The following is an 18,622-nucleotide window of genomic DNA, read 5'->3' on the forward strand; positions in this document are numbered from 1 at the left end:
TAATTACATTAAAAATTCTTTGACTTTTTTTTAACCTCGTGCTGCCATCTATCTTTAACTTCCGCAAATTTCATTCCTACATTGTTCCTTGAGTACGTGAGGGGAGGGGGCGTGAATAAGTCACTGGGGGATCGAGCTTCCCTCTTGGATCAGCATTCCGTGACAAAAGGAACATGAAATGCAGAAAAAGATAGCAAAATATAGGACTCACTAAAGAAAAAAGAAAATAAAATTCGAAAAATCCTGGGCAAGTTACACTGCCTCCACAACTGGGGAGGAAAATTTACATTGACAACAAAACGAGTAATCCTAAGAGATGCGACGAAGCAGAGCCAAGTGCAGTCTCGTTTCTACGGTAGCTTCTCGTAGTAGAGCCGTGCGAACAGGAAGTCTTGTTTACAGAGACTCTTTGTCTAAACAATCGGCAGACACCCCTCACAGGCTGTTAGGGGAGGATTTGAAGCTCCGTGGGGTCGTTCCGTTATTTATGATTCCCAGAGAGACTTCCTTTAAACATTGACAAATTGATGAGTCTTTCGCTTTAATGGCAGTGTCGCACTGAAGTTTACAGTCAATCATTAGTACATTGTTTTGCCCATAAGTTTTATCCCATTCTCCTCGTAAATAATGCCCACCTTCATGTATTCCAAAGTTACGGCACTCATTTTCTCGTTAAGAATATACACAGGGTGTGCCCAGAATTATGAAAATTAATTTCTCCGACTTTGTGACCCCACCCATGAGTGTTACATCTACTATCTGCTCTTACTGGCTCTTACCACTGCTTCTCCCATCTTGGCTTTTCCTCTAATATAAAACTACAGGTTTATGTAACCTTTCTTAGGTCAATTGTTAGGAAATAAATGCTTTCATTAGTGGGAAGGCGAGAGTATTGACTCTTAAACCAAGTGCATGTTTTGGCAATGAGGGCGCCACACCCCGACGCCAGGTTAAAATAGACTGCATTCTTGAGTTTGATTTAAATTTCCCTGTCTTCTTAAAGACGCCACTGATTTTCTATGAATTTTACCTCATATTTAGGCTTTTCCCTAATTTGAGACACCCTGCTTTTCCACACATACCCCAAAATTTCCTCAACGTCCTCCTAAATTATTTTCACAAAGACCCTATTTATGGTCATTTTGGCTGGAGATTTACCCTTACACCCTCCACAAATGGAACACTCTGGATAAACCCTGTGACCCTGCTTCTTAGCCACTATGACAGTTGTATGCGTCTGACTGCCACGCAGAGACGGGTTGAGCGGACTCCTTCCTCATGCTCATGCACAAACAGGATCTGGGTCTCACCCAACCTCTAAACAACGGGTACCTGGGAGGTTGCTAAAATGGGCCGGAGCGTGATGTTGAACACACCACCTCCACTACTGCCGAGATTGAACCCTCGCACTCTCAATGTACCTTGATGGTGCCATGCAATGCACATGGCATATCCAGCTTTCCCTTCTACTGTACAGTTCTGTCGTGTTGTCGGTCTTTGTGTCGATGTAATTCCGGTGAGTGCAGAATTCGTATAATTTCCCTCAGACTGGACAGTTCCCTTTCCCAGGAAAACGCTCCCCTTCGTGCTATGCGTATATTATTTATGGAGAGCCATCTGTTGATCTATTTATAAGCTCTTATGAAGGACGCCGGTTTCACATACCTCGAGCAACAGGTTGGGTGACAGTGGCGTGACATGGCGGTGCGTTACGTCGCCTTGCGTGACACTGTGGCGTGAAGAATCTTCGTCCTTGTTGCTAGGAAGCAAGGGTCACATGCGTCTGAGGAGCGTGTTGAGGAATGAAGCTTCCCTGTGGAGCAAGCCTTGAACTTGCAGGTTCTTGATCTTTATGCAAGTGTGTGCTTGGTGCTGGTAATGGTTGGCAATTCCATTGGTAAGCTTCATTCCCCCTGAATTATTAGCCTATCCTGAACTCAACAGCAGTTACCATCTTGTGAGTTCTGGCGAATGGGGAACCTTGTATTTGAACTTAAGGCCATCTCCCACCCCGGCGTAGATTTGAGCATGTAAGCTTATGGGGTAACTTTGGTCACGTCTATCTCTAGAACCAGTCGACAGAAAATTTTCAAATTTTAACTGAACACTGAGAAAGGATGTGTCTAGAGAACCACTGATTAATATTTTCATTTGCTGCATCAACGTCTCGAAAATTTAATTCATTTTACTCTTGATGTATCGTATTGAGGGCAACAGAGTAACTTCAGGTTAAAAATGTTCAATGAGCTCTAGGGGTGGAGTCTCCACAAGGGGAAAATCGCCCGACAGATACCACTCTAGCAAGAACATTTTTCTTCCCTCTGATATTAGCACAAGGTGTCCAACATATAAAAGACGGCCACTCCTGATAGTGCAGTGGTTATTTCTGGCTCCAGTGCAGTTAAGGGATCCTTCATTAGATTTCAAACGGAGGTGAATTTTACTGGTTTGTATCGATTATAATATAGTCCCGTATATAAATACTACGGTATCCTAGCACGATTATATTTTGAAGCCCCTGAAGTTGTGTGCGCTATCTGCCCAGAGCATGGCCTATATCAAAATGTTAATTATTTCATATAATCATAAAAAAAAATCCTCATAGTCTCTAACCTAAGAAAAAAGCGACAAAAGAGAAGTTTAATAATAACCTTAATACAATTATTTTATGCATTGGAATGAGTGCCACCTGCGGGGGGGATCGAACCCCACCCTTTGATCCAACTTCTGGAAAAAAGTCAAATGCAAGAAAATATAGCAAGATATAGGGCCTCAAACCCCCTTATGTAAGCCTCTTCTTGCCCCAAGAATATTTTTAATTTCAAACGTAGCTGTTGTGCGTTCACAGACAACTAAAGGCCATGGTTAAATGTGGGCTAAATGTTTTAAGAAGCGAAGGCAGATCTGAGCAAGTAGGTTGATATTCTGTGACTTGGTGGTTGATATGGAATACAATGAATTCGTGTACGTTAGAGCACACCATGGACAGACAGAGGAAAAGGTACAGATTCCTGAAAACACACCCTCGTTGTGTAGGCTTCGAACTTCAAACTTCCTTTTATCTCGCCCAGAAAACAAATCAATCCAGTTTGTTTTCAAACTGCGGCATCTCTTTGAGCGAGATAGGAGTAAGCCGGAACATTGTCACAGTTCAGCCTCCGCTGGACTGATATCTTCGTAAGCATGTGAACAGTCAACATGCTTTAATGTTGCGCATCCATTGTGTAAGTAGTACTTGTATTTTATTGCCCAAGGAGCACAATATGATTCATGATTTGTAGTCGTCCTTTGTTTACTATTTCACGCGGAAATTGCCGTAAAGAATGAAATTAGATTGGGTAGTACGTTTTTGTTGCTCTCAAGGTTTTACATTAGCAGTAAAACATTATAAATATCTATGATTTAGATAATTAAATAGCGCGAGTTTCATATATTCGCTACATCACATAACACTATATTTTCTAACAGTGACAGTGATAATAAAACACCCTTCTTCTTATCAAAAATTTTGTCACCACTTCAACAAAATTGTGAAAGTTATATTAATAAATGATGGTTGCACGTTGCAGTCAAATAGGTTTTAGAATATTTTCATATGGCATGTACTTACTTACAGGACGGCATTGCTACAGTAATATTTAAAATCAATAAAAGATGAAATGAATTTACTATGAAGTCTTATCATTGAGCGGTACAATCTTGACCGCAAAAGTGCTAAATTCGAACACAGGGCAGGGTGTGTGTCAGTTTCCATCAAGTTCATCTTGCCATCATTCATCATCATCATTGTAATTGGTCAGAAAGTGTCAGAAAGTAACGTAAAATACAAAAAAATCGAGTCTATTACATTACTATTGTAAAAAAAATCAAGTGGAGTCAGACATGTTCGAACTATACATCAGTTTACGATTTGCCTGTGTGTGACACAACTACCGTTGTTTGGTTACCATGTAAACATTAATTTACACACACACATAAAATCGACACATATTTTGAGGACATCAAGACGAAAAGCTTTATGTTCCTTCGTTGATGCAAGAGTTTAGGAGCTTCATTTTATTCTGTGTATGCAACCACGTGGCACAGATTCACGCTCAGGTTGTAAATAAAAGGAGGAAGGTGAGTACCTGCCACAGATTGGAGTCTGTAGTAATTTTTTAATCAGATTTTCTGAAAAGAAAAAGCGGAAGATTGTATTCTTGGGATGTGGAAAATGAATCGTGAAACCTTGGAATTCTTGGAGCAATTTTTCACGCTATAGAAGAGATACCTTGTCAATACATTATGATATTACCACATGAATGAATTTGAATGCTTTCAGCCATAACTAGACTTTGTTACGATGCTCAAGACATTCGCATTTGGTGACTTGGTAGGTTAGTTCTTTCACGAATTGGCCTCGCATTCGTAGACTTGGAGTGTAAAGACGCATGCCTCGAATACCTCCGAGGTCTTTTTTGCCTCGACCACTGCATTGCTGCATTTGGGTGTCCCACAGGACCAGAACGAAACCTGGCAACGTGGGAGATTTCCGAAGTTGAACATGTGCCAAACAAAGGGGAATACATGATGTCTCAACTGTTGAGTGTGACCCAATGTACAAGGGGGAATCACGCTGAATCTTAACTGCTGAGGATTTGTGAAGGTCCGTGATTATACTTCTAGCGACTGTTCTGATGTTACCGAGCCTTGTTTCAGTTTAGTGGTGAAGCTAAGGGAGACAGGGTGGGCCATGGCCCCTGGAAAATCGGTTGCTCTCGTGTTCCCAGTTTTGGGGAAACATGTGTTAGTATGAATGCTTCGTTATTGCCATATCTACAGTTTTCGAACTCCTGGGTATTTTTTAATTCACCTGTCTGGTACTCTGCCTCTTGCTTGACCACTCAAGTTTTTCTGGTATCACCATTGCCCCAGGTTGCAAGAATGCTCACTCGTTTGTAAAGAGCTGAACTCCGTGGCGAAGTGGTTAGCAGAGCGCACCGTGACGGCATGGGTCCCGGCTTGGAATCCTGGCATGGCTGGGTATTTCTTCATCAATTTCATCATATCAATACTAATCATCATGTTCGCGATTGACCAAAAGTGGCAGAAAGTATAAGTAAAATAAACCAAATCATTTGTAAAGATCATTGTGCAGTCACGAAAGTGGGTTTAGTGTGCTGATATAAAAACCATAAGAAAATGTGGAATGTTGAACCGGCTACAAACATCTTCCTAGCCGTAGCCAGTCAACCCGAGACACGTAACGTATTTACATATTACATATCTTGCAAGGATATGCGTCGGGATGAAGTTCAGATCGGCAATCGACTCGGAAACAAAACTTTCTGTGAGAATAATTGGTTTCTCCAGTAAACACTACAGTATGCCCAAACACTATTTCTAGGAAGTATTTCGAAGCAATGGTTCTACAAAATCAATCCAAACATAGAAACCATTGTGTGCGTCAATTGATACAGATATGCATAATATTTTTTGACTCCAGTAACATATAATCGTGCATAAAACGCTAATGATGGGGTACAGTTCAAATGCAAGACTCGGACGGTTCGCTAAAATGTTGTACATTACGTCAATAACTGATTGATTTGGGTTTCTTTTACTTCGCCTTTCTGCCACTTCACTAATCGTGAAGATGGGGATGAATGATGACGAAATTGATGAAGGTACACCCACGAAGGCGGGTCAGTTTGTCGGAGGTATATAATATACCGTGTTCCAACTTGTTACGGGCTCTCAGATGCTCAGACAGACTCAGTTACTCAGATACTCGGAGAGTTGCTGGCTCTCAGATGACATATTTTGTTTTTTACAGTTACTCAAGAGCCAGATGGATGCATAGAGACACACAGAGAGCAAGCGCCGTATGTATAGGGACCTCTGCGTGATAAACTGCGGGGGAGGGTTAGCGCTATGCTAAATAGTGCGCTCGTAGAGTGAAAGTAGGGGAGGTATGTAAAATAAATTGTGTACATAACAGAGATCAGCCGTGAGACTTTTCTTCACAACAACATGCGCTACATTGTTAAAAAATATATTTTTTGAGTAGGTTTTCTCAAGGTGGAGTTTTCTGAATAAAACCCGCGTGGGGAAAACTGGGCTGGGCCAATCCTGCCCCATGCTGCAAGTTTTTGTGTAATTTCACGTTATGCTCAAAAAGAGGCTAAACGGGACTGGACGTACAGTTAAAGAGGGATACCGTGTGCCTCCACCAGGTTTCGAACCTCGGGCCCCTGATTACAAGGCGACGACGTTGCCGTTAAGCTCTTGGGAGGGCTCCATCATAGTAGAAACTGCCGAAAATTTTATTACAGAAACTTTCGGATGTTTTAGTTCCCAATCCCGCCACCGGAGGCGTGGCATACTTATAATACGTAACCAATGTCTGAGGCAGAAGAGTGGGCATGCTTTATGGACGTCTGGAGGAAGACCAGTGAAATTCGCAGCCGCTTTCATTACCTGCTAACCATATATTTGCGCAGGTTTAGTGGCGCCTGGTGTTCGTTGTGCAATAGTTCGCCTGTACGAGCGGCGGTTGAAGGTGAAATAAACCAACAATGAAGCAACATGTGGTAGCTTCGAAGACAGTTTATCTGCGGCTCTGTGACGTTAAGTTATTAATTTCTCTGTCCTTGCGGGCGCAGTGCAGGAATTTGATACCTCGATGTATCCAGCCTGTATTTATTGCTGCTGATATACGCGATATACAGCCTGTATTTTCGACCTTTGTACTACGTAATTTGGTAAAGCGATATTTCACGAGTGTAGGGCAGGGACGTTGCCACCGGGAGGGCAAGAGGGGCTGTAGCCCAACGTGAAATAGTTTAGCACAATGTTCTAGCTACCAAAATGGGCTACTTGATAAATTCTCATAATTTAAAGTAGAGCAACATGGATAAAGGGATAAAATAAATAATTAACAAAATTAAAGAGAATATGAAACCGGCAGGAAAGAGAAAGTTAAAAAAAACGCTTCCACTTGCAACATGGAGAGACGATATTGAAATAAATGCACAATTGGTGCGTAACTGTATCTCCTTCCCTTACCCTTTACTCTGCCGAGGGGGTCGTCAGAAAGTAACCCCGGTTTCGTCGAGGCCTTTGGCGCGAATTTTAAATTCGTACACTTACTTGACAAAAAATGTTATGAATCGTAAGACTATTTGACAAATCTACTTCGGCTAACTTTTGTTTTTCAGCTAAAACATCAGGGCATGCAACCGTGCAGAAATCAAAACGCCGAAGGCAATAAGAGGGGTTGGGTGGGCCGCGGCCCCCAACTTCATAACTTTATAAAATCATAAACATGGGGAGTTTGTTTCACATATTCGATAAATGACTTTCATTCGGTTGAGAAAGATCATTCTTTTGAAAATAAAGCTAAATTTGTGTCCCCTTCCCAAAATAGCGGGGAAAGAGGGGGAAAACTTACCATTTTTATGATTTTTTCATTGAAAGTGGGGGCCGCGGCCGACCCAACCCCTCTTATTGCCTTAGGCGTTTTGATTTCTACACGGTTGCGTGCCCTGATGTTTTAGCTGCAAAACAAAAGTTACCCGAAGTAGATTGGTCAAATAGTCTACGAGTTATAACAGTTTTTGTCAAATAAGTGTACGAATTCAAAATTCGCGCCATCGTCCATACGTAAATTTGGAGCCAATTTGACGTGCCAAAGCTTCGTATAACCCACTGTAAGTGTTTCCGACATAAGAGAAAAGTATCAAGATAATAAAAAAAACCAGGAATTTTGTAATCAGCTGCATGGTCGAAAAATCGACCAAAATACGAGTAAAGCTTAACCGATACCCATACCCTTGCTTGAACAATTGAAAGTTGTTCAGAATATTTAATATCAGTGCGTGAGTATTCTACTGCAATTATAAGCATCGATTTATCAGTGTTGCTGCAAAATATCCAATAATTACATCGGAATATGAAAATACATGTTATGTAAACAAAAACGTTTTTCACTCAATATTAGTGCAAAATTAAATGACCAGTTTGATTTTTGCATAATTTCTAGGATATTTAGACTCTTTCGCGACATTTTTGCGGACACTGCGAGAAACCAAAACGCCAGAAAAGTATCGGCAGTTTTCGTTAAATAAAATCCAACCGCGATACCACTGGCATCAGCTCAGCCCTAGTAGAGAGAGGAAGAAAGTTGGACAATAATAAAAAAAATGAGAGAATAATAAAGAAAGACTGTAAAATTAAGAGAAAATATATTTTAAGTGATAATAACAATAAGGAAATCACACTGTAAGGCTCAGAACGGAGTATATCAAACAAATCAAATATACAATTCCCAAAGTGCAAACAAATTAAGATCTCGGCAGATGACAGGAACAAATTGGGATATACAGAGCATTCCCTGACATTCGCTAAGAGACTCGGCGGCAAGCGGTCCGGCATCAGCGCTTGTCTTTCCCGGTGAACGGGTCCGCGACAGTCGCTTATATTAAACCTCGTAAAAATGTTAAGTAACAGGGTCAGTTCTGAATAAAAGTGGAAAGAAAAATGGGGAAATAAAGTATACAAAGACAATCCGCACACTATCCGTGAGTTAAAAGAGAGTATTGTACGAAAAATTGGGAGAATTACAGTAGACGAACTTGCACGTGAAAATGCCAATTTCCTTCGGAGATGCCAAGAATGTGTTGCAGCAGAGGATATCATTTTCAACACCTTCTGTAGTCAAGGTTAGTAGGCTACACAATATGAAACTGTAATTTTAATTAATAGCCGACTCTAGCGACTGTCGCTGACCCGTTCACCGGGAAAGACAAGCGCTGATGCCGGGCAGCTTTCCGCCGAGTCTCGTAGCGAATGTCAGGGAATGCTCTGTACAAAGAAAATGTAAACCTGTTCATGTCCACGATGACATTGGAAACAATACAAGGAAGAATGGAAAGAATTAGTTATCGGGGAAACTAACTGCAAAGAGGGGGGGCAAGAAGAACTTTAAGTAACTCTTCAACAAGATTACTCGGAATATATTTTTTCAACGCCTTCTGTTGTGTAGTGATTATCACAATACGGAGAAAAACCATCCTCTACACGAGTATCCAATAAATGAATGACGTTTGGTTATTAATTTAATTTGCAACGTGGCAAACCTAGTGGTTTGCGCCAGTGTGTGACGAACGACAGAAATTTGTGAGCTGCAAGTTGAGATTTCAGTGGTATTGAAACTTGGATTTTTTTTACATTGTATCGTCTGTATGTGTGCCTTCAGTAACATTTGTAGGGACGTCGTATGTAGGTTAATGATAATTTGCAAGATAAGCGAATTGATAACGATATCAGAGCTGACAGCTGGTTTGGTTTATCGCGTACTATTGGGTGACTGGTTCTGGATAAAAGCTAGAAAAAAATGTACGTTCCAGATAAATGTTTGTGACATTTTGTTTTCATTCGTTTGATGTCGTATTTACCATAATATAATAATGTGCAGTCTTAATATGCAGTCTTTGAAGTTGAGATTGTTAGGTCGAGGGGGGGGGGGAGGGTTGTTGCTGCTGGAATCTTGGGGGATAGTTAGGGGATGCTCTGATGTTTGAAACATAGGTAGAGGGATGTGTTGCGTAAATTTCACCTAGATTGGTGGGAGCGTGTCCTCCCGTTTCGCCTTATTGCGTTTTCACCCCCCAATACAATTTCGCGTGATTTATGTGACACTAACTTTCTAAGGCGAAACGGGACATCCCATTTCGCCTTGTCCTGTTTCACCTTACACACAAAAAATTTCCCACCTGGGAATATTATCGACGGATTTATATTAACTGTATTAGTACTTTCGGTATGCTAAGTATTTATCCTGACATTTGCAAGAACAAATTTTAGGTTGGGTTAGGTTAGGTTAAATAAATTCACGTAATATGAATGTAGCATGGTGTTTTATTACATTAATAATGACCCTTCATGTCGAAAATATTCTCTGGTGGGAATTTTTGTGTGTATAAGGCGAAATGGGATGTCCCGTTCCACCTTAGAAAGTTAGTGTCACATAAATAACGCGAAATTGTATTGGGGGTGGGGTGAAAACGCGATAAGGAAGTACTATTCACCAGCCATTGCAAGAATGTTAATTCTGAGAATAGTTCCTTACCTACATGATCAGGTGTTATTTTGACCACGAATATCTTCATCGTATCTGTACGTACAGCTTACAATAGAAGCAGATACGCTGTTTGGTATGGCTTTACCAAATGCACTATATTCTTGCGCGCAAGATTCTTGCACGGTAATTATTCGAATAAGATTTCCTAAAAGCCACGTGTATTTGTTTACATTGAGTTTGTTCTTATGGCGGACAGAGAATAGCTCAGCCTAGGACCGTGAAGCAAGATAAAATTAGGGTAGACGCTGCGATTGGATAGTGCTGTCGCATTGTATACAATGTGGAGGTAACAGTATACATTCGTTCAGATTCTACTTTAAACTGTAGGTCGTATCCCGGTTACCCCATCTTAGCATAGAGTGGACTCAAACTGACTTTGACAAACTCTTATCAACATAACCTACATTTCGCCCAGTCGCAAACATGTTCAGTGTGCAGTTTCTAACACTACTTCTGACTTTTGAGCAGTGTTTGCTGTTGTCCACGTAATTGAAACCAGCGACTTAATTTGGGAGAATCTTTATAATTACTTTCATAAGTTTGATTCAAAACAGCTACAGTTTATAAAACTCGTGACTCGTAAACTTCAAGTGAAAACTGGGACAGAGCGCGATAATTCCCAGCAAGTTGTGTTGAAACGAAATTACTTTCTAAACTGATATCGTCGGCAAACCGTGTCTGTCCCTGGAAATGCTTGAAGAAAGCGAGCTTTGAACACTGTATGGCTTTTTAATTTTCAGATAGCCACAATCAATAATTCTGTCCATGACTTCGCTCATCCCTGTCAGAGAAGTAGGAAATCACACAGCAACTTATTCTAGTAGAATCTAAAGTGCACTGTTCTTTTACACACATACACACACACAAAATACCAGTGTTCAATGATTCAAATCAACAACTTCCTGTCAGATATTTTATTTGATCCATCCACATTTTTTTAAACTATATATCTTAACAATTTACTTGTACAAGGGTTATACATACAGGTAAGCCCTTTTCGACATCAAATACATTGATTGGACATCTACCAAAATTCCGCTGGGCAACTACCAGTAACACACATGTATAATATAACATCCTTTTTGTAAAGCGCAACAATAACATTTCAGTAAACTTATCAATATCTGATATTCTTCCTTTGATTTAACTTTCTTCGTAGATGCTACGATGGTATTTGATCTGTGTCACTGGGAAACAATTCTGTGTTCCCAGTTCTGCCAGTTTTAACGTTATATCGTCACAAGAACAAATTAAATGTAAACAAAACAGCGTGATTATTGAGAAATAGTTCCTTTCATATGCGTCAGTTCTGGTGTTATTTTGCCCATGAATATATTGTCCGTAACCATGCAGCTCCCAATATAAGATCCCACAACTTCAATGTGGCAGCTAATGTGGAGTTGTATAGGTTTATTACATTCACTATATTACTACTTGCAAGATATCTGCTATCCAAACAACCAATACCCAGAAAACCTGCTGCAAGCCTGAAACAAGCTTGCCATGCCAAGTAAGAAGTGTGCTGTTAGGTTACACCAGCTATCTAGTTACCAAAAATTGAAGTTGCATCAAACTTGCCGGGACAATCCTGCAGCAAACTTGTCAGACCAGCAGTTACTTCACTTGTCGAGAATAACTTATGTCGAACTTGCATCCAGCTTGCCACATCAAACTTACTTTGACAAGCTATAAGCAAGCTGTCGTAAGCCTGCCAGAAACTTGCGTGCTATCTGAGTAGGAGTTGTCAGAAGTCACGTGTACTTGTTTACCCTCACTCCGTTCTTACAGCACACTGAGAATAGTCGCTTTGTCGGTTTCACTGCTTGATTTCGAGGGAAGGATTTTTCCATTTACATTTCACCATTTGTCTCTCGGCGGGGTTCGCCAAGAGATACACAAGGGAACAGATGCTCCATAAGGATTCAGATGCCGAGAGCACGGGAGCTCAGCATGTTGCCTTAATTGGGCTACGTTGGGCGGTGCCAACTTTTCAGGTGGGCACTGTTGACTTCCTCGCAGGGAACGTCGCGGCCAACTTGTCTGTAGCACCATATGTGGAATGGACACACTGCCGGATATCGTCGGGATACAAATCTTCCAAGTTGCACTGCACCCACTGTTCAAGAAAAGGTCTGATACAAGATTGTGTTTTTTATGTAGCAAAAAGTAATAATTTTGATGTATTTTGTGCAATAAGCAACTGGCAAATTACATCAACACATCTTTCACCAACATCACATCTTCTCTCCTGTATATTCATGGCTAACTTAAATACTTCTGCTGGACTTCCTGATAAAAATGCAATAGCTTTGCGGCGTAAATTGAGTTTCTAAACGAGCCATACGGAAGACCGGGTTCAATTCCCGGCATGGATGGTTTCAGGTGAGAATTTTTCCTGCAGTGCCTCTGCATGGACCAGCTCTTGGGTTTGTCCAGCCTCAAATAAAGGATACAGGGGGATAAAAGAGGCTGGAGCTTGGTGGTTATCACACCTCTTCTATAAATGTCCGAGATTGTGCATATGTGAGCCCCTACCTCCACAACCCCCTCCCCCACGTTGCAATATGCAGGGGGTAACTTAAGCTGTTTATTGCACATGTCTGTAGCACAACATCCCTTTGCCGTGGATGTCGTTGTTTTTCGATCGAATTCAACACCGTTCATGCAGAAAGGTAACCAAATCATTCACGTGCGATCTGTTATCATGTGTGATAATACAAAAGAGTTTCCTTTTCTTAAAGATTCTCCGGTGAAAACTGTCCTTAGCTTGCAACAGTTACATACTGGGAATGATTTGTCGACGTCATGACATTCAATCAAGCAAATTGAAAGTACATCGACACTCGAATTTGTAGTTTAGTTCCCCACGTAACCATGCTATTAGCTTTAGCATGCATGCTATGGTTGTATGCGAGTTTGTAAATAAAGTATCAAAGTGCATAGCATTACAGAAGCATCATGTTGAAAATTGATTTTGTTAAACAAGAGTTCGGCGCGAAGACCAACTTCACACAAATATATTGCATGCAATGATATGTTTCAATATATACCTGTAATTGTTTTTCCAGTAGCAAATTTAGTGTGTATTTTGTGACTGAAAGTGTTACTTGCGTTTCATTAACATCTGCACAATTGTAAATAATTTTATTAATTACTTTCATGGTTTTTTAATTAGTGTGTTTAAATAATACTAATATTATTATCATTACAAGATTTTATTGTATGTATATCAGCTGTATCTCCACTATCTGCTCTCTTTATTTTGGTGTTTTCTAAGGCTTGTATGAGTTCACCTGAAGTATTTGAGCGAAATGCTCTACACAGTGTACAGTATAGTAATGAAATGATAACTGAAATCCAGTTGGATTACTTGAAGACACTTTTTCTGTTTTTGATAAAAAAAAATAAGTTTCCGTTATTTTTTAATTTTACTTCACAGACCAAGAAGAACCACGCCATATTGATTTCTATTTTTCAGTTATATATAACAGTTCAAAATTCATATATCAGTACTTTTATCTTAATTCCTCTTGATCATAGTGTATATTGAGTTTAAAAACAATTGAAATGTCAGGATGCATAATTCTTAGTGAGTAACACTGATATGGAAAAGTCACAGGATATTAAATGTGATTGTTCTACTGGATGTGAACACGAATTTCTCACATATTTGATATATACACAGATGCTTCATATGCAAGAATAGTTATACTCTTATCGTCTTTTGCAACTGGTGCCGTAAACTGAATTGCATTAGGTTAAAAACTTTACAAGAGTGGTATGGCAATTCGATAAACTTTCGCAAAAAGTATCAGGTTGTTTTGCGTAAATTAGTGGGGAATTGTAGTAAGCGAATATATATATTGGAACAATCCTTGTGTTATTTGAAACAAATATATATGTGGCGAGGTGCAACAGTAGTAATATAATAGTATCAATACTTACCATAAGACTCTGTGCATTAAAGGACACCTCAGAGCATGGTAATGTGTTATCATTGCAGACAAACAAAACTCTGACCTTATTTTGAAATATAGATTCAGAAATGTCTGTATTTCGACTACGATGTAACGAATACTATAACATAAATTTGAAAAATGAAAATGTACATAAGTGTACAAGGGCAAAACTATAGCAGTCAAGAAATCAATTAAAACAGGCTTCTGTCAATCAAAATGTAATGTTTTATAACATAGACATGCAACAAATATTTCACTCCCAAGACTGTGGTCGCAAAAAGGTTTAAGGGTTCGAGACCCTACGACAAGAAATCAACCAAATTGTCCACACTAAGACCCTTCACGAGTGCAAGACCAAAATGGTTCTCATTCGAAACAAGGAATCTCAGGACAAGACAAAGTAAAGATTAACAATGAACTCATCAAAATAGCACTGAGATATCATAACGTGGAACTACATATTCTTTTTAGATTGTTGCCATTTTTGTTCAATTTAAACATGCAATAAAGTGTTACAGCTCTTATTCTTACTCGTAGACATTCTTAAACGAATGTTCTCTCTCCTTTCTAATAGTACATGTCTGTCTGGTACTACCTTTCCTAATCTATATTATCATTTACCTCTATTACCAGGGTTGTCTTGTAATGATACACTTTTCTTAGGTAAAGCACCATATAATCGAGGGAGAAGAAGCAAGCCTACTCCTAGAGTGGGCGTTCAACTTTCTCATGAGCGATCCTAGGTGCTCGTTCATCCTTTTCTTTTATGTATCCATTCTAGTGTTGAATTGTTTTCCTTTGGCGAGGCGCCTTGCTAATGAGTGTTCTTCTTTGCACTTTCAGACGAACGAGATGCCATCCAGAAGAAGACTTTCACCAAATGGGTTAATAAACACTTGAAAAAGGTAAGCAACACTTTTGCTTTTGTCCTGTTTTTTGTACTTCCTGTTCGGCAAAAGGCTTGGTGTTCTCCTGATTTGTTTGGATGCAGAAGGCTTGGATTTCAATGGAGGGTGCAGATTCAGAGAAGTCAGGCTGAATGGTATTCCCAGTAGGGTACATTGACTTTATGATTCTTAATTCGTCAGAAAATTTACAAAAGAACAGAAATTGCGATGGCAAATGCAACGAAATTAATGTACATAAAACTACTTCAGTACTAAGACAAGTTCATTTCCTCGGTTTTAATCCTGGTGTTGGTTTGCCCATGAATATATCGTCGTGTGAGAACCAGATGGACGGAACTCCAGTTTATGAAATTTACAGAAGAGGAAATAATGTATTCTTAGGAATATATCACTCTTAAAAGGAATCAGTTTATTTGAGATACGCGACTCCACCTTACTGTCGATCTAACTCCAAATCGCAATGTCTACAGAGGAGTTTTAAACTGAAAACAGCATTTTTGGAGTTACGGCCCTCTGGTTCTCATACGACGATATACAGCGTGTCCAGATATTATTTACCCCATTTGTCCATAAAGAACTTTCTATGCAAGTGGAGTGGAGGTCGTTAGTATTAACATGAACAAAAAAAAGAAAATCCATAAGGGTGGCTACTCACCGGGAATTCCTTGAATTACGGGAATTATACGTGAATTTTTGGCTCCGGGAATTATGCTTGATTTTTTCTCCGTAGACGTGAAAAATTGCAACTTCTATTAATACAAATCCAATTGAGTTTATACATAGCCTATTTATAAATGCCCTGACGCAAGTATTTTACAGTTTTGTTTCTATTTATATGAAGGAAGGAAAATAAAGCTGCGTGGAAAATGAAACTGAATTCTCTCAATCTGTTTACTTTGTTAGTGCCCTTTGCAAAACAATCTATCTGACAGACGGAAGTTTATTTAGATATCTTGAATTTTAATTAGGTAAATTTGAGTTTCAAATTCTTGTATAACTAACAACTTTTCGTAGATTAGTACATAACATACATAACTGTAACATTTGTGACTTTTTTGTAGATGTATTTCGAGTCTTGAGTATGTGAAATGGCAATGTAAACTCTACACCTTAAATTAAATACTTTATATATATATATATATATATCCGTTTAATGAAATTAAATCAGAATTTTTGGATACATTGGAATGACAAAGACCTTTTATATTATTAATGTAATGTATTTGTGTGTGGGGGGGGGGGGCGAATTAATCAATAAACTTGATATTGTGAAAGCCCATGTAGAGGTTTATTAATAATGAGAGCTATGTTCACTAATTTTTTTTTCAATCAATGAATGTAATTCCATGTCTTCTGTTTCCGACAACCATTATACAATAAGGATATTTGGATCTGTTATGGGGTGAATAATTTACGGACACGTATGTTTTGTTTAGCTGTAAAACTCGTAATAACAATAACGTTCCACAACTTGAATGGAGCAGCTACGTTGAATTGTATGGTTTTATCACATGCGCTAAGATTCCTGCAGAACTTCCAATAGGATTTCTCAGAAGCACGTGAATGTGTTGACATTGATTTCGCTACACATAGGACAGAGTAGTAGCGTGTTCAGGAGTACTGTGCCTATGGCCCTAAGATAATGGGACGACAATTATGCATTTGGTCGTATATTTTGCCATCTGCTTAATTCAAGGAGAACTAGGATAGAGGGTGGGTTGAGGGGGCTTTTCCCATGTTATCCTCTCCTTGTTTCTATACAGGGTGTATCATAAGTAATAGCGCAAACTGACACAGTTGAAAGTACACGATAATAGAAGCAAATAAGTCTCTGTAAGCATGGGTCTGCAAACGAGCCGTTTTCGAGATAATTGCGAATGTGTGGTTAAAAGCCGCCACTGACTTCATTGTAAACGTCGTCCTAGTTGGTAAAATGCTAATAATGTCTGGTTAGAAGCCGTCACTAATTGCAGTTTGTAAACACAGTGCGCTTTACTCCTTGCGCGTTCAGAGATTTGCTCTTTGTTTACAAAACAGCACATTTCCGAGAGGTGGGGTTGTAATCAAACAGAATGGATACAATTAGTACAGAGAATTGTACATGCTTGTGACCAATTCCGAAATGAACGGGGTGTGTCCAAAATAATTCGAAACTCAATGTGGAATAGCGTACAGTATTGCATCCGGATGCAAGGACGACACTTTGAACACCTCCTTAAACAGGTACGAGTGTACAGTAATTGTAACATACTAACGTTAGTTAAAGTAAGTAGAATGTTCAGTAAAAGCAATGGGATCTCCAATGACTTTTCTTACTGTATTATTAGCATTTTACCAACTAGGACGACGTTTACAAACAATGAAGTCAGTGGCGGCTTGTAACACCACATTCGCAATTATCTCGAAAACGGCTCGTTTGCGGACCCATGTTTACTGAGACTTTTTTGCTTCTATTATCGTCTACTTTCAACTGTGTAAGTTTGCGCTATTACTTATGATACACCCTGTATATTTGGCTTCAAGGAGCTCTTGTTCGTATTCGTAACAGTGTAATCCTGTATGCACTTCAGTATCTAACTGTACAGTACATCAACTAAAATTCCAATACGTTGCAAAGCAACTACCAGTAAAACTTGGTCCACATGTAAGTTTGTCCACTTCTAAATACTCAACATAACCTTAGTTTCTAGTTATCATCACTTGAGGAATCGTTCTTTTGGCGTCTCACGAGCACAAAATTTAAAATACCCGACCTCCTTGACGGAATGGTTAGCACAGCGCTCTAGACGTCGAGCATTTCGGGTTCATCAATTTTATATCATTCACTCGTCCCGATTAGCCATACGTGGAATAAAAGCGACGCTAAATACCATACATAAAAAAATGTATAGAACACATATCTTCAGGGTAGGAGTGACTTTAACTTTCCAAAGCTCTGAAACCTTTCCTGAACTCACGTGGTCGATATCTCGAGAGAATCTGTACGTCATTCGTCCCCAGGAAATCTTCAAGTACTTCAATATGGTTGACTTATCCTTTTTGTATTATTTATTATCATAATATATAAACTTGCCGTTGTAGCTCAGGTGGTAGAGTACATCATTGGTAATGACGAGGTCCCAAGTTCAAGTCTTGGTAACGGCACACTGATTTGTACTCATGTTGTTGTATGTATTCAATGTCTATGATTGCGGGACACTGAAGCTGCTTGTATCTATTGTAAAGTAATTACTGCGATCCAAAATAGGGGAATAAATGGTGGAAAATGTAATTGTAGATTTATCGCACTGGAAGCATAAGAAGTTAGCATAAGAAGTATTGAGTGTAGCAATATAGCATGCTGGGATATCCGAAATATAAAAAATAAATCTGGGAGCAGCGTGCAGATGTGACGCAATAAAGCAATAGTTTGTGTGTGTGTGCACACATACATTACATATGTATATAGTATGTAAGAAAATAAATAATATAAACTGCTTAGGTGGGCTGGCCAAGTTTCCTATCCTCTTGTTTCCACGCGTGTTCTTTGTTTGTTCCGTCTGCGGTCTCGGAATCCTAATTATTTCTGATACACGTGGAGGCTCTTGGAGAAGGTTTTACCTTTCGTTCATGTTTTTCTTTGTATCCTCACC

The 18,622-nt window shown here is 39.4% G+C and overlaps 1 protein-coding gene and 1 non-coding gene across 36 annotated transcripts in view; both read left to right on the plus strand.

Annotated features, from left to right (window-relative positions):
• shot (dystonin-like protein short stop) overlaps window positions 1-18,622 on the plus strand; it is an 888,743-nt gene that overhangs the window by 388,180 nt on the left and 481,941 nt on the right. For all 35 annotated transcript variants that reach the window (XM_083113147.1, XM_083113158.1, XM_083113144.1 and 32 more), the window contains exon 2: window positions 14,926-14,987. In XM_083113147.1, coding sequence (XP_082969273.1) covers window positions 14,926-14,987 — 62 coding nt within the window. The remainder of the gene's footprint in view (window positions 1-14,925; window positions 14,988-18,622) is intronic.
• Window positions 18,062-18,134, plus strand: TRNAT-GGU (transfer RNA threonine (anticodon GGU)). Its single transcript has one exon. It is a non-coding gene; the product is annotated as a tRNA-Thr (tRNA).

The sequence above is a fragment of the Lepisma saccharinum genome, chromosome 27 (assembly GCF_977018435.1).
Source record: "Lepisma saccharinum chromosome 27, izLepSacc3.1, whole genome shotgun sequence".
Lineage (NCBI taxonomy): Eukaryota > Metazoa > Arthropoda > Insecta > Zygentoma > Lepismatidae > Lepisma > Lepisma saccharinum.